We start from the raw sequence: 25,537 nt of genomic DNA, 5'->3' as shown, positions 1-25,537 counted from the left end.
GTGCTATGCTGAGCAGGATGCTGTAACCAGGTCGTCCGCGGCATTGATGTAACCTGCTAACCTGATGTACTGGTGATTTGCTGTCGCTGTCGCCGTCCTACCAGCTACAACTCTACTTTTTCTGGTAGACTACGGGAGGACCTTCAGCGACTGAGTGAGGCGCCTGATGTCTCCACTGTTCCCTGCTTCGTTGCCACGCCAGCCGGCACTACATTCGACGGAGCAGTTGTGGAGACTATAGACTAATCACGGGCCGCGCCGCCCACTCAGTGGCAAAAAGCTAAGTTGCACCATGTCTTTTGCACCCTTCTTACCACCAAGTCATCTGTTATATTACCGTAATGATTACACTGGAGCGGCGACCACGTGGGGTGTGTGACACCTGCATGAACTACCACTTCAAGGCAGATCAGGAACTTTTCCTAACTATACACGGGATCAGCGTGTTACTATCATTTTCTATACTTTAACTGGCATTTTTGTCAGTGACCACTTGTTTTTACGTTCTATAAAGCAGAAGCAGAAGCTCTCATGCAGGCCGCCTCCTTCGTTCAGGACTCCGCAGACCCTTGCTACCAAGTTGTCTTCCTCTCAGACGCCCTTTCAGTCCTTCAGGCCCTAGAGAACGACAAACTCCCACAGCTGGCCAAAGCATTACAGATGGTCAGACAAACCAGAAGAGTTGTCCTCCAGTGGATACCAGCACACTGTGGGATACCAGGAAATGAAAGGGCAGATGAGCTGGCAAAAGAAGGAGCCGTGGAAGACCAACCTGAAAACAGTGTCAGCTTTAGTGAGCAGAAGACAATCATCAAGGCATTGATGAGGCCAAGGACAAACAGAGATGACTACCACACAATGTCCAGAGAGCAGCAAGTCAACCTCATCAGGCTGCGTACTGGCCACAACAGGCTCAATGCTCACATGAACCGAAAGTTCAAGCTGGCGCCATCACCAACCTGTGCCTGCGGTCAAGAGGACCAAACAGCGGAACACATCTTACAGCGATGTCCCTTACTAGATGAGGAACGAAAAGAAGTGTGGCCGTCACCAACTCCCTTGCAGACCAAACTATACGGCAGTCGACAGGAGTTGGAGAAAACGACAACATTTATCACCAGTGCTGGACTGATTGTGTAACCTCTGCGAACGCCAAGAAGAAGAAGAAGAAGAAGTTTTTACGTTTTGAACGTAAAAAGAACATCTTTTGGAGTGAAGTCTCGAGGGATTTGTTTGTTTGTTTATTTGTTGCTTAACGTCCAGCCGACTACGCAGAGCCATATCAGGACGAGGAAGGGGGGGATGAAGGGGGCCACTTGTCAAACGATTCCTGTTTACAAATGCACTAACCCATTACTTGTGTCCCAGCAGGCTTTAGTAAAACTAAATTAATACCTACTGGAAGATTACCAGTTTCCAGTATGTTAAAATAGGCTTAACCTATCTACTGCTGGACTTACATCAGAACACTAACAGATTAAACTATACATGAATCGCGAGACAAGCGGCAAGAGAAGAGATTTTTGGAAAAAATACAGGTGAATGAGCAAGAAGGCAGAAAAAAGAAAAGAATTCATGAAGAAAAAGAGAGCATGACAGGAAAGAGGAACCAAAAATCTACCTAACAGCAAACTAGAAAGCTCCTGCGGTTCCAAAAACAGGAGGGGCCTTTAATTTCATAACCGCAGTGCCCCACTGCGGGAAGTCTCGAGGGAGGTGGCGTGATATTACATAAACAGGCGTCTGAAACTTATACTTTTGTTGATTCTATTTATTTGTATGACTGCGAGAGTGGATCGTGGTGTGGTTAGTTAGTTAGAAGTAACTAACCGTTCATAATCACCTTATTGTGATATTGAAACGTGACAGTAACGAAAAATAGTATAGGTACCTATAACAGAACTAAAACCATTCTCCAACAGTTCTTTCGCATCTGAGTTACCTCAGATATTCAACATTCACATTAAAAAGGCTGAACCCCTCTTTAAGTGAGAAGTGCTCTGGTTCACAGGGTACACATGTTATGTTTATATGGACATGAACATTAAAGGTTCTTGACATAAAAAAAAGAAAAAACAAAGCCAGAAAGGCTGAAGGATGATACACTCAGTACATCCACACTGCACTTAGGAAACTGTAATCCCAACAACATTTTATTAGCTGTAATCCTAAAAAAAATTGGATAAACTATAATCCCCAAAATACAGTACTTTAGAAACTGTAATCCTTTAAGCATTAGAAACGGTAATCTCCCAAACATTTTAGAAACTGTTATCCTCACAACCAGTTTATGACGGGCGCTGTGGCAGGGTGGTAAGACATCGGCCTCTTAATCAGAAGGTCAAGGGTTCGAATCCCGGCCGCGGCCGCCTGGTGGGTTAAGTGTGGAGATTTTTCCGATCTCCCAGTCAACTTATGTGCAGACCTGCTAGTGGCTTATCCCCCTTCGTGTGTACACGCAAGTACAAGACCAAGTGCGCACGGAAAAGATCCTGTAATCCATGTCAGAGTTCGGTGGGTTATAGAAACACGAAAATACCCAGCATGCTTCCTCCGAAAGCGGCGTATGGCTGCCTATATGGCGGGGTAAAAACGGTCATACACGTAAAATTCCACTCGTGCAAAAACACAAGTGTACGTGGGAGTTTCAGCCCACGAACGCAGAAGAAGAAGACAACAGTTTATAAACTGTAATCCCAACAACATTTTATAAACTAAAATCCTAACAACATTTCTCATAAAATGATTGGCGCAACCCTGTCCTCCACAAGTCAATCACTGGTTTAAAAATCAACAAACAAGAGGCGAAGCCTTCAAGGCTCACGTAAGAAATCAACAAACAGTAACGCAAACTCAATCACTCCGTCACACATACACACACACAGTAAGCATATGTGACACGGTGCAAGAGTGCGAGACACTAGATCTAGATCTGTCTGTCTCAGTGTAGCCTACTTACGGGAACACGACTGCCAGATGGCCAGATCGAAACTGCGCTTTCGACAGCGCTTCCTCACGCAGACACTGGAAACACGCTGTGCAGATTAACCTGTAGGAAATCTCCTTTGGTATCTTCTTTATCTATTTTTCTGGAGCTACGAAACCGAACAATGTGAAATAGTCTTCTCCGAATCGGCGAACTGCAGCTCGGTGATAACTGTATCTATACCACAATCCTTCACGCTATCTGACCTAACCTTGACATGGTCTACATACCATACACGACACAAACCAGTCACCTGTTTTTACCCCCCCCCCCCAAAACCCCCACCACCCGTTTTCTTTGGATACACACTTTAACTACATACGTGCCGACGAAATGTACTTTGAAGCTGTTGCTTGAATGATAACCAGGTAAAATTAGTATTTCGGTGTTCAGTCAAATGTTAAAGTTTCTACCACAGACATACATACATACATACATACGCACTCACGCACGCACAGACAGACAAAAGTTAGCATCGCATAGGCTACACTTATGTGAGCCAAAAACAAATACTACTGGAAATCAGGAATGAAATGTAACAACCCTTTGTTTTTCTTCTAAAAGTTAGGAAAAACATAATAACAACAAACGGTAGACTTGTTCAATATGAATAGAAATCTGTCAACACACAAATAAACCTTCACAATGGCAAGACTCACATGCCCAGAACGAAAAAACAAGGTGCCAAATATCCACAATTTGTTTAAATATGAAAATAGGAAGAAAAATGTCCACTAAATTGTTACATAACTTCACATAACTTCACATGGGAATGGACAGTGCCATTTTGCAGGTGAAAAAATAAGTTGAATCTCACAAATCAAAGATTTTGTTCTGATTGTCTGTTTTAAATAGATAAAAAAGATGGTGAATTCCTCAGCCACTGGTTAGGGTTCACGATATTCCACAGGGCAGGTTCCTGGTCCTGTGACAGGCTCTGCTGGGATTCCACGTCTGGAAAAGAACACAAACAAGAACAATTGGTAAAGAACTAGAAATATTCATAGGAATAAATTAAAGAACTAAATCCTAACCGGCAGAGATTTTTGTTTAAAACATACATTCTTTCTCACGTGAATCATCATGACAACGATCACAGTTCACAGACGTGTCCAAGCTTTTACATGGAATGGGAGCTTCCTTCTCACGTGAATCATCATGACAACGATCACAGATCACAGATGTGTCCAAGCTTTTACATGGAATCAGAGCTTCCTTCCACTTGAAAACATACCAGAAATCGAAAGCCCACCTGCATGCTGTGAGGGATGGAATTTATTTGCTGAAGTCATTTTGCATGTGATACTGGTGTCAGTTACACAGTAATTTCAACAACAAATTCCCACTCTGCACAGAAAACAGCCAGGCTGTTGAGTTTTGGAATGTGTTCATGTGGAAGGATGCATGCTCTATTCCATGTAAAACCCTTGACAGACCTGTGGTGGGAACCATGATGGGTTACATGAGAAGGACGGTACCTTTCACACACACACACACACACACATACCCAACAAAATGAACAAACATGTTTATGACAATTTCTGTTCTTTTTTACCAAAAGTTTGTTTTGCCTTCCTCACGAATGTTCCCTCATAGCTCCACAATCAGCTGTGGGATTTATAATCTAAAAAACAAAACAAAATTAAAACTATTTCTGTCTTTAGTTCACACACTAATGTTCAGCTGACTAACCTGATCATGCGACATCGCTGCTCAATCAGTCTGGGCTGGGCCACCAAGGGAAAGTTGACGTCTTGTGGACTCCACAGACGTTCAGCTACTGCAGATGCACGAGGCCTGAGGGAATGTAGCAAAGATAGAATTGACAGTGAAACTGACTCTTTATCAGTCCGCATGCATGTTCACCCCGGGAGGCTGGGGAAAGAATCAACATCGTCTGTGCTTCCAAAGTCTTACCCCCCCCCCCTCACACCTGGTTGCCCCACCCTCCCTTAGCAGCGTCATGTTACTCAACATGCTGGCAAATGATAATAATAATAATAATAAGAAGAACATTTATATAGCGCTAAATCAAAAACTTTCGTTAAAAAGGCTTGCTCTAAGCGCTTGACATCTAAAACTAAAACGTCATTCACACTCTTTACAATGATGTACAAGAACTTCATGTCACACTCTTTCATTCAGTATAGCACCATTCACACAGTTGTTATTCTGTACAAGACAATAAGTTAGTCTAACATTTAGAATGTTCATAAGATGAAAACAAGAGAAAACCAGACTGATTAAAACAACTGCTTAGTGCTAACAAAGCATGAATCTTAATGATAACGTAATACATATTTAACTGTTAAGACCATAAAAAAACCTATATGCTAAAAATAACTTCGAACTTTTAAGAACTTCTCATAAGATACACAGCACATCTAGATAAACACCAGAATGATAAAACAAAAGGCAACTCGTTAAAACTATTAAATGCATCAATGTCTAAAACACGAAAGACTCAAATATAAGATACACAATTCTCTAGAATTGTTTATTAAAACTGAAACCGACCTGCTCAAAGTAAACCATACCTACCCACCCCCAACCCTCCTCCTACACTAAATACTAATTATTTCTACTCTTAACTTCCCAACTACACGTTATCCATAAACTATGCACAGGAACATGTGTGTCAGCATTATGTGGCACCGTCATGACTTGTGCATATCTAGCTTACAGCTAAGGGTTAAAGTTAAAGGACTACTGCAGTGAAAAATTATATTTATAATAATTTAAAACAAAAGACAAAAATAACAAGCTGAATAGAGATGGAACCGTTACAGAACAGGATGGCAAAATGTTGCGACTTTAGGAGTTGTGTTTCTGGAAGAGGTGAGTTTTGAGTGCTCGCTTGAATGACTGTACTGACTGAGAGTGGCGAATGTGAGAGGGGAGAGAGTTCCATTGAGTAGATGCGCAAAATGCAAAAGTGCGTTGTCCATATGCTTTTGATTTTGTGTGTGGGATGACTAGGGTGCGGCTATCAGAAGAGGAGCGGAGTTGCCTAGCAGGAGTGTATACAGTGAGAAGTTCAGAGAAATAAGCAGGAGACGAGGCAGAGAAGAAGTGAAAGCAGAGAGTGGACAGTTTGTATTCAATGCGGGCTTGGATGGGTAACCAGTGGAGTGTGCGGCGAAGTGGTGTGACATGATCTTTTTTTCGTGCTTTGAGGATCAGGCGTGCTGCAGAATTTTGAACTTTCTGTAGTTTGTGCAGGAGGTAGAGTGGACAGCCAGAGAGAAGAGAGTTACAGTAGTCAAGTTTAGAAAGAACAAGAGAGCAGACTAGAGTGTTTGTAGTTTGAACGGACAGAGTATGGCGGATGGTTGCGATCTTGCGGAGTTCAAAGTATGCGGACCTACAGATGTTGGAGATGTGCTTGTTGAGTGTCATGTCTGAGGAGATGGTGAAGCCGAGGTTTCTAGCTGAAGAAGAGAAAGAGATGTCGGTATTGCCTACTTGGACAGACGAAGGTTGAGAATTTGGGAACTTAGTGGACTTTTTCATGCACAGAAGTGCCTCTGTCTTATCATCATTTAGTTTTAACTTATTTTCTACCATCCATGACTTAACATCTAAGATACAGGTCTGAATGGTCTGGATGGTGGCATGTGTCTCAGCGGGGGAACTAGGCTTATACAACTGGGTATCATCAGCAAAAGACTGGTTTGAAAAGGAATGATTTTGAATGAGGGCAGACAAGGGTTTGGTATACATAATGAAGAGGACAAGGAAGGTCAAGTAAAAGACACCACCAACACAACCACCCTCGGCTGCACAGCTTTTTGTGTGCGGTTTAATTGTTTGCTTGTTTGTAACTGGTTTATGTGAAAGGCTAATGTTTTGTCAATGGATACACAAAAAAATTATAAAGATTTTTGTTCATTTTTACAGCTTATCATTCCTGATACAAAGACAAAAGCATGCACTCACCAGAGTCGAGACAGCACATTGGTGTCATCAACATATTCTCCCCACATAGTTAGTTCACCTCCCATCACTAGTGCCTTTTGAGCATCAGTACCTGCAAAAAGAAAAATAGCATACCGTAAAAGTCGACCTATAAGACGCACCTGGGTATAAGCCGCACCCCCCGATTTTTAAAAGAAAATCAGAAAAATCCATACACAAGCCGCTCCGGCATACAAGCCGCGCCTAGAAGCAAAGTTCAAGTCAAGAAACATCGAAAGTCAACGAAAAAAACCCACACACACACAAAAACGAACCGGCTAACTTGTCAGTTTTGCACTTTACTTTCAGCATCAGATGTTGAGTGATTGACAGAACTCTGGACTATCAAACTGTCCTCTCGTCCTGCACACAGCACCTGTAGTTAGTTCTGTAAATCACTCAACATCTGATGCTGAAAATCCGCTGAAGTCGGACTCCTCAGTGTCGGAGATGAACAAGTTCAGAATGGCTTCTGGCACAGAGTCACCGGAAGTGTCACTCTCGGCCCCACTGTCAGTGGCTGTCGTGTTGTCTGCTCCAGTGATGATAAACGTTTCAGAATTTCTGTTAGTTCTGTTAATGTTTCAACCTCTAAAGGCACACAGTCTTTCTGGGTGCATGGGCACTCCTTGGATTTTCACAGAATTCAGTCACGGAATGCTTTGTTTTAGGAGATGTGCGTGTTGCTGTTCTCTGTAGTAGCAATGCGAAGTGATCGATCAAAACCGGTGTATGGCAACGTGCAACCCATTACTGTGTGAGTGTAAGTTATTGTCATGCTTCAAACTTCCGGAAAGAAGGTGAGTGAGTGAATTGAGGTAAACACAGCTGATTCAAGGCCATTACACAGCGGCGATCCAACTTCCGGAAACTAGGTCACTGAGCGAAGTCGGATACACGCCACTGATTCAGAAAAAGTCATTCATAAGCCGCACCGCCTTATAAGCCGCAGGGGTCCATTTAGGGAAAAAAAGTCGCGGCTTATAGGTCGACTTTTACGGTACTTAAAACTTAAAGTGGCTGAAATTCAGCTTCAGTAAAACAAAAAGTGAGAATTGTTCATAACTTATGCCAGTGCTCTCAGTATAGTAACAGTAACATCGTTTTACATACCAAAGATATGATAGCAACAGCTACATGACAAAAACCACAGGGGCAGCCTGCAGGGGGGAGGCTTAAGAGGGGTGTGTGTGTGTGTGTGTGTGTGTGTGTGTGTGTGTGTGTGTGTCTGTGTGTGTGTGTGTGTGTGTGTGTGTGTTCCATTATACTTCTCCCAGATACTTGATAATGCTGTTGTACCAGCAGTGATGTTCCGAGGCGTCGGTCATCGGTCATAGACCGATTTAGGTTGTAAAATGACCGATTGCAAACACCTCTGTCCCGTCAAATGTCCGATCCGATCGCGAAGTCAGCGGTCATTGTCCGATAGTATTACGTCTAGAGCGGTCACTGCAAGAAGAATCTGTACAAACTGAAGTATCAAACCCCGTTAAAACGAGTTCGAATCGGGGCCTACTTGAACTTCAATTTTCACTCTCGGTCGAACAATAACACAAGGGACGCAACTCTCGACCGAACAATATTACAAGAGCCACAACTCTCGCTACTTTTGACAGCGACACACTTCCGCCGCCACATTTCTGCAAAGATGCCGCCGAAGAAAAAGGTTTGCGTGGGAAAAGGGCAGACACTTTTTAGTGGCTTTGTTAAAAAAAGGACGACACGGACAGTCAAGTTGCAGACCGTTTTTACCCCGCCATGGAAGTTAAAGAAGGATAGAAAGCTGTTCAAGCTCACTGAAAATGATCACGTGTGACATTCTGAAGTGTGTGAAAGATCACTTGTCACTTATGACATTAATTCTGAAGCATAGTGTGTGTGTGTGTGTGTGTGTGTGTGTGTGTGTGTGTGTGTGTGTGTGTGTGTGTGTGTGTGTGAAAGATCACTTATGACATTCTGAAGCATGAGTCTGTGTGTGTGAAAGTAACCCTACTGAACACTGTTGCATTTAAAATAATAAAATAAATTTGGAACTGTTCACTTTTTATTTGCCTTTATTCATATATATTCTGAGTCATCTAAAAAGGTTAGGTGCCATGATTGGTTCGCTTGATCTGAATGTCCTATTGTTTTTTTTTTGTAGTCAGGACATGATGTCCTATTAGTTTTTTGATTCAGGACATTTTGTCCTGTTGCCCTCCAGTCCTAGGAACATCACTGTACCAGCAAGTGGACAGAATAACCATGTTACCCTTCTGAGTAACCCCGGCGATATCCTCCGCTCAGTTAAAAACGCGCCATTTCCATACACCAATCACCATGTCACCCCACATGAATTTCTCATTAGAGATGATTTGTGAAGTTGTCGAGTTCTACCTCTCTGCACTAACCGAACCACACATCAATGCAGAGTGTCAGCAATAAGGAAAAAGACTGAGCAAAACAAACCATTGAATTTTTGAGGGTCGCAAGTGTAGTACGTGGTCCAGTCTGATCCGTACGAGATGTAGTTGAGGTACCAGCAGGATGCCAGCAGTGTCTTGTAGCCTTGTTTCGTCACTTTCTCCATCTCCTCTTCCCAGCCACCCTTCCACACCTCCACCACTGTGTCCGGTCTAACCTGTATCAGACAATGAAGGCAAACAAGTATGTTACAGCTGAAATAAATGCCGCCTGTTAAACACAATACAATACAATACAATACAATACAATACAATAATAATATATCTCAAAATGAGACATTACAATGTGGCTGGAAATTACATGGTGTCTGTTCTCACCTATACTCAATACATAATACAATACAATACAATACAATACAATACAATACAATAATAATATACCTCAAAATGAAACATTACAATGTGGTTGGAAATGACATGGCATCTCGTCTCGCCTATACTCAGTACAGAAGGTGAACAAGCTCATTGCAGCTGGAACAAATGCAGCTGTAACATAGAGAATTTATGCAACAGATCATGACCGTACACTATTTCTCTGCCGTCTGCTCCTGGAGCAGACGATTTTGTTGTGGAGCAACCCGGATGTCACGGGGTGGGGTAAACAGGATGATGGGTAAATTCTAAATATAGCCCACAACCATCCTGACTGTAGACAGTGGCAGCCGAAATATTTGCTGACCAGGTTGCCCTTCCCTTTGTTTGGCTTCAAAAGCCAGGTCAAAATTCTTGTCCCCCCACTTCACAAGCCCCTTTTCTAGCATGGTTCTAAAACTTCTGTCATAGAAGTCCAAGCTCATTGCAGCTGGAATATATGCAGCCTGTTAAACATAATACAATACAATACAATACAATGATATATCTCACAATGAGACATTACAATGTGGTTGGAAATGACATGGTATCTCATCTCGCCAGATACTCAGTACAGAAGGTGAACAAGCTCATTGCAGCTGGAACAAATGCAGCCTCTTTCCCCTTTTTTCCTGCACTCTTGTGTGTACATTTAATTTCTAACTACGCATACATGTAGAATCAAAGCCACAAAAAAGCACATAAATTGCTAGAGCACTAAAAGAATCTGTCCTGATTTTTGTGACTCAAGACTTTAAGGATGAGTGTCAACAAACCACGAACTTTCAACACTAGCAATTAGCATGGATACACATTGGACCTAAAATGCTACAGTGGAACCCCCCTGTTAAGACCGTCAAAAGTCTGAGAAAATCAGGTCTTAAAAAGGAGGGAGTCTTAAAATGGGGGTACATTTACAGAGGTTATGAACAAAAAGTCTGAGAAAACAGGGTCTTAAAAGGGAAGAAGTCTTAAATTGGGGGGGGGGGGGGGGGGGGTCGTAAAAGAGAGGTTCCACTGTACAAGGTATGACTACAACCAAAGAAGACTTCTTTATGCTAGAGAGTCTCTGGAACAACTGTGCAGTGTCCCGCTAATATTCCCTCTGTATTCAAATTCTCACCTTTGCGCCGTTATCAATCACCTCCTGCCAGATGATGTAGCCACGCTTCAGAGAGTTGATTATATCCAGCAAGCTGAAAGTAAACAATTCTGTTCGTGAACACTGATTTACTTACAGCAATACATAAATGTAAACACGTACATACAAATGTGATAAACTAAAACAAAATTGATTTCACATGCACAAATTAGAACAGAGTTCACACACAATTAAAAGTAAATATATAGAAGATTTCATGGAAAATAACAACAAACAAGACACAAACATAGCTGCAAAATCAAAAGCAGCAATGACTTTTTGCGCTTTGTCAATCCTGAAGTTTCAAGCAGCAAAAATATTAAATATCGTGATATTTAAAATTATTTGAACATTTTCAAAAATATCATGTTAACAAAGCTCCTATTTTCAGCAAAGAAAAAATCCCACTACCTGCATATGAACACCAGGTATCAGTTACTTACTTCTGCATGTAGTACTCTTCCAATTTAGCATAGTTGGTGCCATACGACATTTTCTGCATGAAGTCCTTGATGACAGGGTTGGACTGCCTGCATACAGGTGAAAACAGGAACAACAAGTATTAGTGTACTGCAGTGTGCAGGGGCGGACGAGGGAGGGGTTTCTGGGGTTTCTGGAACCCCCCCCCCCCCCCCTCAGCCAAAAAATACAAATATTTTTGTGTGGTTTTTTTGGGATTAATCAGTGACAAAATCTGCTGCCTGAAACTGGTAATGATCATCCTCAGAATGCACCAGATTGCACCCTTTCTTTCAAAATTTTGCGGGGGGGGGCATGCCCCCGGACCCCCTAGCAAGCTAGGCGCTTTGCGCCGTCAGCTCGGCGCTTTGCGCCTTCACACCCATATCTTCACAATATACTTTTGGAACCCCCCCCCCCCCCCCATAAAATGAACTGATCCGCCCCTGGTGTGTCAAACTGGATGCTCAGATTATGCAGCGAGTGGTACAACCCTAAGGTCTGGTCTTTTGAGTACACACTAACATACAACGCCAACACCACTCACCCCAAATCCACCTCTTTGTATAATGAGTTCTTCCTTCAGTTTGTCTATAAACATATGTAGCAGTTGTTTTCTTTACTTGTTTATTCCGCCATTTTAGATTAGTCCCTCTTCAGTGGCCGAGGTCTTGTCGGTAGCGCAAATAAGTTAGGTTACGCATGGAGTTACGAACACGTAAAGCCTACATATTCCGTAGCTCCGCAAATGCGTAACTTGGTGGTCACGACGCTTGCTTAGTCGTTTGCGAAGTAACGAAATACGTAAGGAGCTAACGCTGTGCGCAAAGTTGTACTATTTTTAGTGAAGGGGTATATCCCGTGAAGTCGCGTCTAACTAGTGACGTCAAAAGCCTCAAGGAAGTCTATTAGTCTCGGCGATACGGAGAATTCTTTCTTTTTGTGTACTTTACGTCATGCTGTTGTGTTTGATTACGTAATATAGTATTTGTTTTGTTCTTTATCACGTTGTCGAAGCTGGAGTACCAAAGCACCGCGGCGGACATTTTAGTGAAGTTGAAATCCACACCTTGCTAGAAAAAAAGAAGCAAAGCAATGAGGATCTGTTCAGCAACATCCGTTGACGGCTGAAGTTCCGCCGCAAAAGCATCCGAAAAAATAACGTGCTGCCCACCATGTGTTTTTGCCTCACGCGTGCTGCGCAAAGGTTTACGACAGGGGGGGAGCTGTCGTAACTTTACGGTAAACGTAGCGGCGCAAGTTTCGCTACGCTTGCGTCATGCCCACCACGTTTTCATCTTACGGTGTCCGTAGGCTCTGCGCATATGCGTAAAGCCGCTACGTAGCCGACAAGACCTCGGCCACAGGGCGAGGGCCAGATGTAACAAGAAGGGCAAAGCCCATACGACTCACATGCTTTACACATTTTTCCTACCAAAATACATGTGACCTTGACCCAAGGTCAAGGTCATCCAAGGTCATGCAACACAAAGCTGTTAATTCAAGACATAGGAAGTACAATGGTGCTTATTGGCTCTTTCTACCATGAGATATGGTCACTTAATAATAATAATAATAATAATAATAAGAACATTTATATAGCGCTAAATCAAAAACTTTCGTTAAAAAGGCTTGCTCTAAGCGCTTGACATCTAAACTAAAACGTCATTCACACTCTTTACAATGATGTACAAGAACTTCATGTCACACTCTTTCATTCAGTATAGCACCATTCACACAGTTGTTATTCTGTACAAGACAATAAGTTAGTCTAACATTTAGAATGTTCATAAGATGAAAACAAGAGAAAACCAGACTGATTAAAACAACTGCTTAGTGCTAACAAAGCATGACTCTTAATGATAACGTAATTCATGTTTAACTGTTAAGATCATAAAAAACCTATATGCTAAAATAACTTAAGAACTTCTTATAAGATACACAGCACATCTAGATAAACACCAGAAGGATAAAACAAAGGCAACTCGTTAAAACTATTAAATGCATCAATGTCTAAAACACGAAAGACTCAAATATAAGATAGAGAATTAATTGTTTATTAAAACTGAAACCGACCTGCTCAAAGTAAACCATACCCACTACCTTATTTTGGTCACATTTCATAAGGGTCAAAGTGACCTTGACCTTGATCATATGTGACCAAATGTGTCGCATGATGAAAGCATAACATGTGCCCCACATAATTTTTAAGTTTGAAACAGTTATCTTCCATAGTTCAGGGTCAAGGTCACTTCAAAATATGTATACAATCCAACTTTGAAGAGCTCCTGTGACCTTGACCTTGAAGCAAGGTAAACCAAACTGGTATCAAAAGATGGGGCTTACTTTGCCCTATATATCATATATAGGTGAGGTATTGAATCTCAAAAACTTCAGAGAAAATGTGAAAAATGTGAAAAATAGCTGTTTTTTAGGCAACATTTATGGCCCCTGCGACCTTGACCTTGAAGCAAGGTCAAGATGCTATGTATGTTTTTTGGGGCCTTGTCATCATACACCATCTTGCCAAATTTGGTACTGATAGACTGAATAGTGTCCAAGAAATATCCAACGTTAAAGTTTTCCGGACGTCCGGACGGACGGACGGACGACTCGGGTGAGTACATAGACTCACTTTTGCTTCGCATGTGAGTCAAAAAAGCAGATCACTGCTTACTCTATTACAATCGATAGACAAAGAATTGTCATTGTCCCTTTGTCTAGCCTCTACATCTCTATTATTCTCTTTCTCATATCCCTCTTATATGTATTATTACAACAGGATTTGCTAACACGGATCAGCATTTTCTTCAAAAACAATTAAGAGAAATGTAAAAATATCTTGCTGTGTCAACATGCAGTGACGTCAGAACTATCGTTTCTTAAATGTGCTAATCCCAAAGGAGAGACAAGACACTCGTTGTTCTGATGTGAAACCTTGAGATCTGAATTCGAATGCACAGGTCCCCCGAAAACAGCGTATGGCTGCCTAAATGGCGGATTAAAAACGGTCATACACGTAAAAACACTCATGCAAAAAACACATGTGTACATGGGAGTTTCAGCCCATGAACGCAGAAGAAGAAGAAGAAGAAGAAGAAGAAGAAGAAGAAGAAGAAGAAGAAGAAGAAGAAGAAGAAGAAGAAGAAGAAGAAGAAGAAGAAGAAGAAGAAGAAGAATACACAGGTACTGACCAGCAGGTGAAGCTGACTTCGTCCCCACCCAGGTGGATGTACTGGTCAGGGAAGACGGACGCCACCTCAGCGAAGAACTGCTTGAGGAAGGGGAAGGTGGTGTTGAGGGTGGGATCCGCAGGGCCGTACGATCCGTCAGGTTTTTCCCCACTGTAGCACTCCGTCAAAAAGCCCTTCTGGCCTAAACCCCACGACTGAGTGTGACCTGTTCAAAAATGAGTGATAAGAAAACTGTTACTCTCAGAGCTTGTACATTTACATATTTACTGCTCTCTACCCGAGAGGTGTGCCTGGTACAAGAATAACCATGTTAGGTCTAAAGTAGGAGTTTAAAATGGGAGAGAGTGTTAACTCTACGTACGGTGGTTGCGAACAAAAAATGTTAGCAAGCAGGTGCCTGGAAGGGGTATGTCTTCAATCGAGTGGCGTCCTAGAATAAAGACAAAATGGGAAAGGGGGGGGTGTGTGTGGGGGGGGGGGGTTGGGGGGAGGTCTCACTGTTTAAAGAAATATCCAGAATTAAGCAACACACCTGGCGAATCAAACTCTGCCACCACCCTGATTCCTCTAAGACGAGCAAACTCAATGACTTCTGCAACATCTGTAGGCGTGTAGACTTGGGACTCGGGGAAATACGATCCCTGCAAGAGAAAGGCAGATATCGACACAGTTATGAAGATTACATTGCCCTCAATTAATTTTACTACATTCTCCAAAACATTCACTGCTTCACATACAAGAACTCTGATGCAAGTACCCAAGAGAATGGATGTAAAAAATGAGGGTGAGGGGGGGGGACAAAGATTGACTGTCTAAAAAATAAATTAAAAAAAATAAAACTTCAAAAGTACAAATACTTAATGCAGTAGAAAATGTGCTCCTGTGTAAATCTTGATCTTATGTGTTTAACAATGACAAAGGGGAAAGATGAGAAGAAGACGACGAAGAGAAAGGAGAAAAAGAAAACAGATACACCTTATTTCAGCACTAAGCTTGTAAAGGTTATCTTAAAATGTAATGAAACAAATTTGCTTTAAAGATCAACCCAAAACAAAAAGAAAACAAAACTGAAAAAGTCTTTTACCACATAAAAATAAGTTGAATAAGTATGATACCTTGCTGCTAAGCTCAGGAAAAGCCATGCTCTCATAGGGGAAAGACTGGTCATCTACAATGTGCCAATGAAACACATTCAGTTTGTTCTGGGCCATAGCGTCCTGCAAACAGATAAACATAATTCTATTAAATATAAGAAAATAAATGTTTACCTCTAAACACACACACACACACACACACACACACACACACACACCCACACCCACAAATGCACACACACACACAAACCGACTTTGTACTTGAATGATAAACCACACAGGAGAGGAGAACTAGTCACCAGCAATCACCGAAGTATAAACAACACTCAAAGAAGGCCACATCCAAATATCAGTCATTCATGCTTGAGAAAAACTGTAAATAGAAAAGTGTAAGCCTGTTTGCAGAATCAACACCCAAAACACAAAAGTGCAGAAACAATCTTCTACTCTATTTAAAGAAAAAAAATTGTCCTACTGCTTTCATTGTTCTTTCTTTCTTTCTTTATTTGGTGTTTAACGTCGTTTTCAACCATTCAAGGTTATATCGCGACGGGGAAAGGGGGGAGATGGGATAGGGTAAAGGGGGGAGATGGGATAGAGCCACTTGTTAATTGTTTCTTGTTCACAAAAGCACTAATCAAAAAATTGCTCCAGGGGCTTGCAACGTAGTACAATATATGACCTTACTGGGAGAATGCAAGTTTCCAGTACAAAGGACGTAACATTTCTTACATACTGCTTGACTAAAATCTTTACAAACATTGACTATATTCTATACAAGAAACGCTTAACAAGCCTAGGGTAAAAGGAGAAACAGAACCTGTTAGTCGCCTCTTACGACATGCTGGTTAGCATCGGGTAAATTCTTTCTCGTCCCAACCAGTATGGGACTCCCCCTAACCCGCGGGGGGTGCTTTCATTGTTAATGACAACTCCACAAATAATTCAGGACAAATACAATTGCACCTGCAATGAGAAGACACCCTGGGGAACAGCCGAAACTGTCCTTACATTGCAGGTGGCCTGTCCTGACAGGTAAATTTTGCCAAAGATAATAGACAAAGGGTCTACAGATTGTGTCCTTTCTTGGGAGGTGTTCTCTCATAAGAGGGGCTGCAAATTGCAGGCACCACTGTACAATTAAGACTTGTCTCACCAGGTTGCGGAGGAGATTTCTTGTGGATAAGAAGTGGCGTGATGTGTCCAGCAGCAAACCACGGTGGGCAAAGCGAGGCTTGTCAGAGATGATTGTGTCGTTCACCACATACTGCAACAAGCGTGGAGTTCATATCATGTGCTGCTTAATTATCCACACTTCTGTTAGGCCAAAACAAACCAAAAGTCTGTTTACGGTAACATAGGCAACAAAAATAGGGTCGGTAGGTCGGGATTTTTTTTCCCTCCAAAAAACAATATTTTTAAGTTATTTTGCCAAAAAACAAAGACTTTTTTTCTTTTCCCAAATGCCAAAAAAAGTCTAGGGTCGCGCGAAAAAATAGGGTCGGTCGGGATACCGTAAACAGACTATTTTTTGGCGGGGGCCTTATTGTTAACTGTTTTGCCCCATTCTTCAATTTTTGTGTGCTTGTAAATACCACGAGGTTTCAAACGTCTTGTGTTACAAACATCTTAGTTGTGCACAGCCAGCAACACAAACTCAAAATATATGCATGAACAAACACACATTCACACATATACGTTGTGCCCAGTTCACCGAATTGCTGAATTCGCAGAATCAGCAACATTTTTGCCCATTTTGCATAATCGGCAAAACGCTGCCCATTTTGCAAAAACAGCAGCATTTTGCCGATTATGCACAAAGGCTTCTAAAACTTGCTTATCTCGCAAAGTCGGCAGCCAATTTTGGGTTTTTAAGTTCTCATATTCCTAGGGTATCAGTATCACCACACACAAACAACTACTTGCTTGAATGAATAGATACAGAATACAGAATACAGAATACAGAATACAGTATTTATTGAGCCAAGTGACATTAAAAAACATTTAAAGCACAAGGAATTTAGCGTAGTGTTGGTAAAATCACGCACACACACACACACACCCACACACACACTGACACACACACACACACACCCACACATACACTGACATACACACCAACACACACACGCCCACACTACAGCAGTCACGATCACACCATCACACGCAGGGCAGACATGAGGTAAAACAAATGACAATCATCTATTAAAAGAAAATGTACAAAGAGTGGTCTAAGATGCTGGTGGAGGGGTCTACACAGAATACAATTTTATAATCTAATGCATAATTAGAACTAGCCCATCCCCTCCACCCACCCACTCATGAATAACTAAAATATATCGCAATAATTGATGTTATGGCAAGTTACCGCAGGAAGTGTATTTTTAGGGTGCATTTTCAGAGTTATGTACTGACCAACAAAGACCATAAAAACCATGATAGGGAGATAAAGCAATGCAAGCGCTAAGTTTTGGACTGGCTGCTGATTTCGTGAAATAGGCAGCGTTTTGCTGATTACTTGAAATGGGCAACAATGTTGCCGATTCCTCGAAATCTGCAATTTCAATTTGGCACAGCATATACATATGACTACACACACACACACACAGCAAAATCTGCGACTACCACACTCCAACTCACTATTTTTAACTTCTTGCGTGCTCCACTGAAAATCACTTACCTCCCCTGTGTCAGATTTGTAGACAAGCTGAACGAACGTCTCCAGTCCCCACAGCGCCCCCCACACTTCTTGTGCTGAGATCATGACCTGGCCATTAGCCACACTCAGTGAATCTGGAACAAAACCATCACTATCAGAAGATACAGTGGAACCCCCCCCCCCCCCCCCCCCCCGATTTAAGACCCCCCTTTTAAGACCCCCCGATTTAAGACTGTCAGGTTTGTATGGGTAAGGAAAAAGTGAATACTCTTGCTTTTAATGCAACAAATAATCCACATGTGCTCCTTGTCCAGACACGTACATGCACATCATATTCATATATTAAGTATTTCTGTATTTTATTGAAAAAGTTGATGAGGTAACTGATCTGTTAAAAAAAACAAAAAACCATGGCCTGAAAACACACTTTGTTTTATCTTATAAAGATATATATGTAATCTATCCGGGAGCTTTATCAGTACACCATCTGAAGCATACTTGAACATATGATAAAATAAATGTAAAAAGGCATACTCTAGCACATTTTTGTACGCTCCACCAAAGAAAAGCTTCCGCTTACTTTTGCCGTTAAGTTTTCTTTTCAAATCATACAAAAAATCTTTGGAACAAGTCCCAACAATTATGAAAAGAATGTGTTAAATTTATTGAATGATAATTAAAGGCACAGTAAGCCTCCCGTAAACCATCACAGAGCTCCCCGAGCGTCTAAATACAGTACAAGCATACTTCCATTTGAACGCTCACCGAACGGGAACATCCTGGCTGCTTTCTGTCGAGCGTGAGACATTTTCCAAGAATTTATTTTCGTAGACTTGTTCCGTTAACAACAACGGCGCCTCGTTTTTGCGCTAGACCTAACTTTTAAAATCTAAATAATAAATTGACAGCTTGTTACACAAACATTCTTTAATCATAAAAGAATTCGTTTTTCATCAAGACAAGATCAGAACAATTCGAAGTTGTGAAAGTTTAAAAAAAGAAAAGCCCGGAAGCAGGGTCACGCAAGGGTCGTAGCAGACGACGGCCGGTTTATCAGTGCAAATCGCCGTTCCTCTCAACAGTCACAAGTCATCGTTAGAGTTCGTGTGAACCACAGCCGTTGTTTCGTGCATAAAAAAACGTGCTATTGTAGATAAGCTCACGTCGAGTCGCATTCAAATGACTAACTATGACGACTGCATTGTGAAAAGGGAAAACTGGATCACACGGGTTCACGATGGCTCAGGGGTAAGATAAACCACGCAAAAATAAATTCTTTGAAAATTGTTCGCTCTTTACGGAGGGCACCTAGGATGTTCTCAATTGGTAAGTGTTTAAATGAAAGGGTGTTTGTACTGTGTGTAAAAGCCTGACCGTATCTGTGATGGTTTACGGGAGGCTTACTCTGCCTTTAACAAAACACAACTCCAACTGAATGTAAACCAGTCATGATCAATATCATGAAATGGAATATCTTATACTTTTACTATTAGTTTTAGGCCACGAGGCCTCTTCGAGCTGCTAGTCTGATAACTACTACTTGTACTACAGATAATAATAATAACAGCCTTGACAGACAGTAAAACTGAAGAAAGAGGTCAGTGACTTCAAATTTAAATAACTCTTTTTCTGACTTACAGGACTCATCTGACTCCAGGCTTGGGTAGGAGCCCTGACAAGGTTTGGACACATCCACAGACACTTCGCCGATATCTCCCTCCTGGCTGAACATCTGCACAAACTTGGGACTGCAATATCCCAAGAAAGACAAAACCTATGTCATTCTTCAATACTGGTTGAAGAAAGGTTAAATCACTTACCAAAAAAATCAGAATTAATTCTGGAGCAAATGTTTTATGCCCACTGAATGTCTAAGGCCTAAAATAAAATAGGTGTGGTTACGGTAACCCGACCTACCCTATTTTTAGGGGCCAATCCTATAACTTTTTATTACATTTGTCAAAACAAAAAAACAAAAACAAAACAAAAGTGCAAAAAACGCAATGAAAGCGAAAGCGCCCGAGTCGCACACTTATTTCCCTGTCAAGTAGGTTTAATTTGTACACATTAAAAAAAAAGTTTAAATAAAAAAAAAGTGATTGCCTACCTACCTACCCTATTTTTTTTGGCTATGTTACCGTAACCACACCTATTTTTTGGGGGGGCCTAAATAAAAAAAAAGCTAAAATGTAAACAGGTTGTAAAAAAGCAATACATACTGTACACTCGGATTGCGAAGTTCTATATATATCCTTACTACAGTAACTAACATTTACAGTTTACCTTTGACGCATGGCATGGAATCTGTCGGCATTTCGCCCAAAGATCGCTTCTCTGTAGCGAACGTATGCATCCAGCAAAATGTCGCACTCAACACTTCGAGTGGTAAAACGAAAACTGGCAGCATCAACAGTGTTCTGCTTGCCGGTAGTTTTGTAGTCCATAGGCATTGGCCATGGTACACCCTTTGTGGGTGTCACAGAGAGTTTTGCGTCAGACAATGCAGAAAACAGAGACAAAACAAAGAGAAGCGAAACCATCTTCCTTGATCCTTCCACCATTTTGGAAAAGTTAGATGTCATGTGACTATGCAAACAGAAAATCACGTGAACCTCCCACAGGCACGTTCAGCTACTCTCGCAAAATCATAGCTATGGTTGGCACAAAGGGTCAACAATCCCCGAAAATGTCCAGAGAATTAGCAATATATCTAACATTGACTGACTGTGTATCTGTATCTGTATCTGTCTGTTACGCTGCACTTGTAGGACAAGTCATCCAGATGTCTGTGTGATATCTTCTGCTATTGGTCCGTTTCGACAGTGATATCAAAATCTTGATATCACTGTCTCAACAGACCATAGCAGATGATATCATCAGACAGTCCGTCAATATTGGGTAATGCAGCCTGGCTGCTGTGTGATGGATGAGAACTTGTTACCCAATATTGACGGACTGTGTGATGATATCTTCTGCTATGGTCTGTTGAGACAGTGATATCAAAATCGAGACCAGAGGTCGAGATTTTGATATCACTGTCGAAACAGACCAATAGCAGAAGATATCATCACACAGTCAGTCAATGTTAGATATATTGCTAATTCTCAGGACAGTTTGTATTTACTGTAAAGAAATTACAAAAGTATTTGTCTCAATTTTGGCTGTTCCATATCCCTCCCTCTGATTATTATTTCTTTTTGTTGACTCTTTTCTTGTACTTTTCAGTATTTCAAAATGTCTTTTCTTTCAAAAAGTCTTTAGTCACTTGCTCAACTAAATTCTGGGATCATTACATTTTCATATATATTTGTATGTTTTTAAATTTAGGTGTTTTTGTTTTTGAAGTGGGGAAGCAATAAAGAGGTCGTCGATCGACGGAAATGTCGTCGATATCACTTTTGCACTGAGCTCAGTTTTGCCCAATTGACCAATGGAAATCCACGTAACATATAAAATAGCAATATTCACTGATAACTTGAGTGCACGTGTACCCATCAGGAGGGGGGGGGGGGGGGGTTAGTTTTGGTCAGGAGTGGAGTACATGTGAAGATGCCAACATGAAACTGCACTGAGCTCTTTATTCTTGTCTGTTGGACGTAAACAACAGAAACCACAGTTGATGAAGGTCCTGAGGGAAAGAGAGTGAAAAACCGGCCAAAATTCTCAGCATCGTGTGTCTGTGTGTAACATCTTTCATTGACAAGTATGACGGCTTACTAGTGCCAAAACCTGGGGTTACCCATTATCACGTGATAATTACTAATTAACGCTGTCAGTTACTGTTTTCACTCGTTAGTTACTCATTTTCACGGGATAATTAGTAATTTTCACGGGAAAATTACTAATTTTTAGTTTTGGCACTAGCAATCCGTCAGGAAGTGAGCCAAAACTAAAAATTAGTAATTAACAGGTGAAAGTTAGTAATTTTCCCAGGAATAATTAGTAATTAACACGTGAAAATGGTAATTATCAAGGGAAAATTACTAATTTTCCCTTGATAATTACAATTATGAGGTTTTGGCACTAGTAAGCCCTATGACGGCTTACTAGTGCCAAAACCTGGGGTTACCCATTATCACGGGATAATTACTAATTAACACTGTCAGTTACTGTTTTCACCTGTTAGTTACTCATTTTCACGGGAAAATTACTAATTTTTAGTTTTGGCACTAGCAATCCGTCAGGAAGTGAGCCAAAACTAAAAATTAGTAATTAACAGGTGAAAGTTAGTAATTATTCCAGGAAAAGTAGTAATTTTCCCAGGAAAATTAGTAATAAACACGTGAAAATGGTTACTATCAAGGGGAAATTACTAATTTTCTCTTGATAATTACAATTATGAGGTTTTGGCACTAGTAAGCCGTCATAGACAAGATACTCTTGTTTCCCCTCAGCCTTGACCAGTGAGTCGGTTGCCTAATCTATGAACCCTTCAGTTGTCTTGCTTTGTCAAAAGTTACGACACAGTCAACTGATTTTGCTCTGAGTGAACAATGCAGCTGGCCTCTTATCTCTGGCCACAGCCCCCAACAGTACATGGCTGGAGGGAGGGAGAGAGAGGGAGGGGTGGTGGTGGAGGGGTAGCTGGCTAAACTCTGTGGGGTGTCCGGTGTCACTGCATGTCAGCAGGAAGAGCATTGGAGAGAAATAGAGAGGTGTACTCTTCCACACAATTTCCAAGCATCAATTGTCACGGCTTGGGGTGCATTAGTGAGGGAGAGTGGGAGCTGTGTTATATGTACCGGTACAGTGTATTTCCGACTGAAGAGTGAAAAGTCACTGCCATGCCACATGATCGGCATGCAGTCAATAAAGCCAGACAAGAAAAAAAATAAATTACATGATTATGACATATGCAGCTCTATCTGCTGCTATTTATTCAAACTGGTTTTCAAGCTTATTCTTGCAAAGCATCTGCACACGCTCCTCTGTGCTGTGTTTGTGTGGCTGCTTTCGTATGTCAGTGCATGGTGAGTGTGTTCACTGCCTTGAGGATTTATTTTCTCTTCTTTTCAACACTTTTCATACAAATCATTTTTACAGAACGTTTAAAGAAGTATTAGGAGTTTATTGTTATTGTTTAGTAGCCATGTTCTGTCTCCGACAGTATTTTTAATTTAATAATAATGCAAACTTTTATAGCGCTATTCTAGAAAATTGTCTACTCTTAGCGCTTTACAATACATACAACGACCAAGCATACTATACACGCACAGGCAAAGAAACCGACCAAACATAACCAACAAACTATACATGCACAGGCAAAGAAAACGACCAAACATACAATACACGTTTCGTTTATTCCAGTTGAAAGAATATGTACAGAAGTATAAGGGAGATCATTGTGCTTTGTAAAGTTTTACTTGGTAGTTTCCCCTGAATCTGTCTTTGGGCGGTTTCTCTCTCCCTCTTGGCCAAAATTTCAATCAATATGATTGAAAAATGAGGGTGTGACAGTGCCGCCTCAACTTTTACAAAAAGCCGGATATGACGTCATCAAAGGTATTTATCGAAAAAAAGAAAAAAAGTCCGGTGATATCATTCCCAGGAACTCTCATGTAAAATTTCATAAAGATCGGTCCAGTAGTTTGGTCTGAATCGCTCTACACACACACACGCACACACACACACATACACCACGACCCTCGTCTCGATTCCCCCTCTATGTTAAAACATTTAGTCAAAACTTGACAATGTAAAAAGAAAAAGAAAAAAAGGCTCGCAGCAAGTCCAAATCAGGTGTGGATGGTGATAGTTTTTGCTTTAGTAAAATCCCATAGACCTTTGAAACATGTAACTGTCACGATTTAGTGACATGGATCGAGAAAGTGTCACTCTGTGGGGTGCCTTCCTCGAATTTCGATAGAAAGCGCCTGTGCTTTCTGTCAACGGCTGGGTTTTAGCTGACCGAGCATAGCCGAACACGGGGATTTCTTGTTTGCAAGGGTTTCACGTGGGTGATTTCTGCTGTCAGGGCAAAACGGACGGTAACTGAACTTGGAACGTGACAAGGTGAGTCACGTGATTTTGTCAAGGTTGTCTGTGTGAGACATGTTAATTGGACACTCGAAACTCAGCAGCGAGAGAGAATAGTCGGTGTCAAGTTTGATGGTCTTCAACGCGTTTGACTGCTGCACTGTATTTCAACGTGCCGTTCTGCTTGCACAGTTAGGGCTTAAAGGAACTTCAATTAGAGACCACTTTCTCTTTGTTTACATGCTGGCTGACAGTCGGGGCGTCAAAGTTTCTTCGCTGTGCGGGGAAGGTTTTCCACCGCATAAGGATTCAGCGCAAGAGGGAGGATGGCGGGTATATCCGTTGACGAACGGGTGCCATTTAAAAGGAAGCGGATTCGCTTAAAAGAGAGAGCTACCTACATTAGGCTGTTGAGGTAATAAAACATTATTTAACGCTGTTGACAAGTCTGTGTTTGTGGAATGAAATACTCTCTGTTGTTCTTTCCAGGTAGCGCATTATTTGCTCTTTGTGACGCTAAAATAGTAACTAATCTGTATATGGTTTTTGCAGATATGGAGAGAAGGAAGGAAAATAGCTGATTTGTTGTTGTAAAAGTTCGTTTGTGCAGGCCCATGTGCTCGATGAGATATGTAAAGTTGACATGTTTAAAGGTGGAGGTTGAGGGGTAGCGTGGCATGTTTAGTGCACCGATGCTTTTTGTTGCAGCCATTTGACCAGATCGACACTGCGCTTTCGACAGCGCTTCCTCACGCAGACACTGGAAACACGCTGTGCAGATTAACCTGTAGGAAATCTCCTTTGGTATCTTCTTTATCTATTTTTCTGGAGCTACGAAACCGAACAATGTGAAATAGTCTTCTCCGAATCTGCGAACTGCAGCTCGGTGATAACTGTATCTATACCACAATCCTTCACGCTATCTGACCTAACCTTGACCTGGTCTACAGACCATACACGACACAAACCAGTCACCTGTTTTTACCCCCCCCCCCCCCCCCCCCCCAAAAAAAAAAACCCACCACCCGTTTTCTTTGGATACACACTTTAACTACATACGTGCCGACGAAATGTTGATAATTGCTTCAATACTTTGAAGCTGTTGCTTGAATGATAACCAGGTAAAATTAGTATTTCGGTGTTCAGTCAAATGTTAAAGTTTCTACCACAGACATACATACATACATACGCACTCACGCACGCACGCATGCACAGACAGACAAAAGTTAGCATCGCATAGGCTACACTTACGTGAGCC

General features: G+C 41.5%; 1 protein-coding gene across 1 annotated transcript; it reads right to left on the bottom strand.

Annotated features, from left to right (window-relative positions):
• Positions 1-1,983: 1,983 nt before the first annotated feature.
• LOC138948907 (beta-hexosaminidase subunit alpha-like) lies at positions 1,984-20,898 on the bottom strand. The gene is made up of 13 exons (XM_070320544.1): positions 20,587-20,898; positions 19,942-20,051; positions 18,325-18,437; positions 16,801-16,911; positions 15,666-15,767; positions 15,083-15,191; positions 14,551-14,755; positions 11,341-11,427; positions 10,880-10,952; positions 9,392-9,563; positions 6,926-7,016; positions 4,679-4,783; positions 1,984-3,940 (listed from the first exon to the last, which is right to left on the bottom strand). The coding sequence occupies exons 1-13, from the start codon at positions 20,883-20,885 to the stop codon at positions 3,874-3,876; spliced, it is 1,644 nt and encodes a 547-aa protein (XP_070176645.1). The 5' UTR covers positions 20,886-20,898; the 3' UTR covers positions 1,984-3,873.
• Positions 20,899-25,537: the final 4,639 nt, after the last annotated feature.

This window comes from Littorina saxatilis, linkage group LG1, assembly GCF_037325665.1.
Source record: "Littorina saxatilis isolate snail1 linkage group LG1, US_GU_Lsax_2.0, whole genome shotgun sequence".
Lineage (NCBI taxonomy): Eukaryota > Metazoa > Mollusca > Gastropoda > Littorinimorpha > Littorinidae > Littorina > Littorina saxatilis.
The sequence above is the reverse complement of the archived record's forward strand: the minus strand, read 5'-3'. Positions and strand labels throughout refer to the sequence as shown.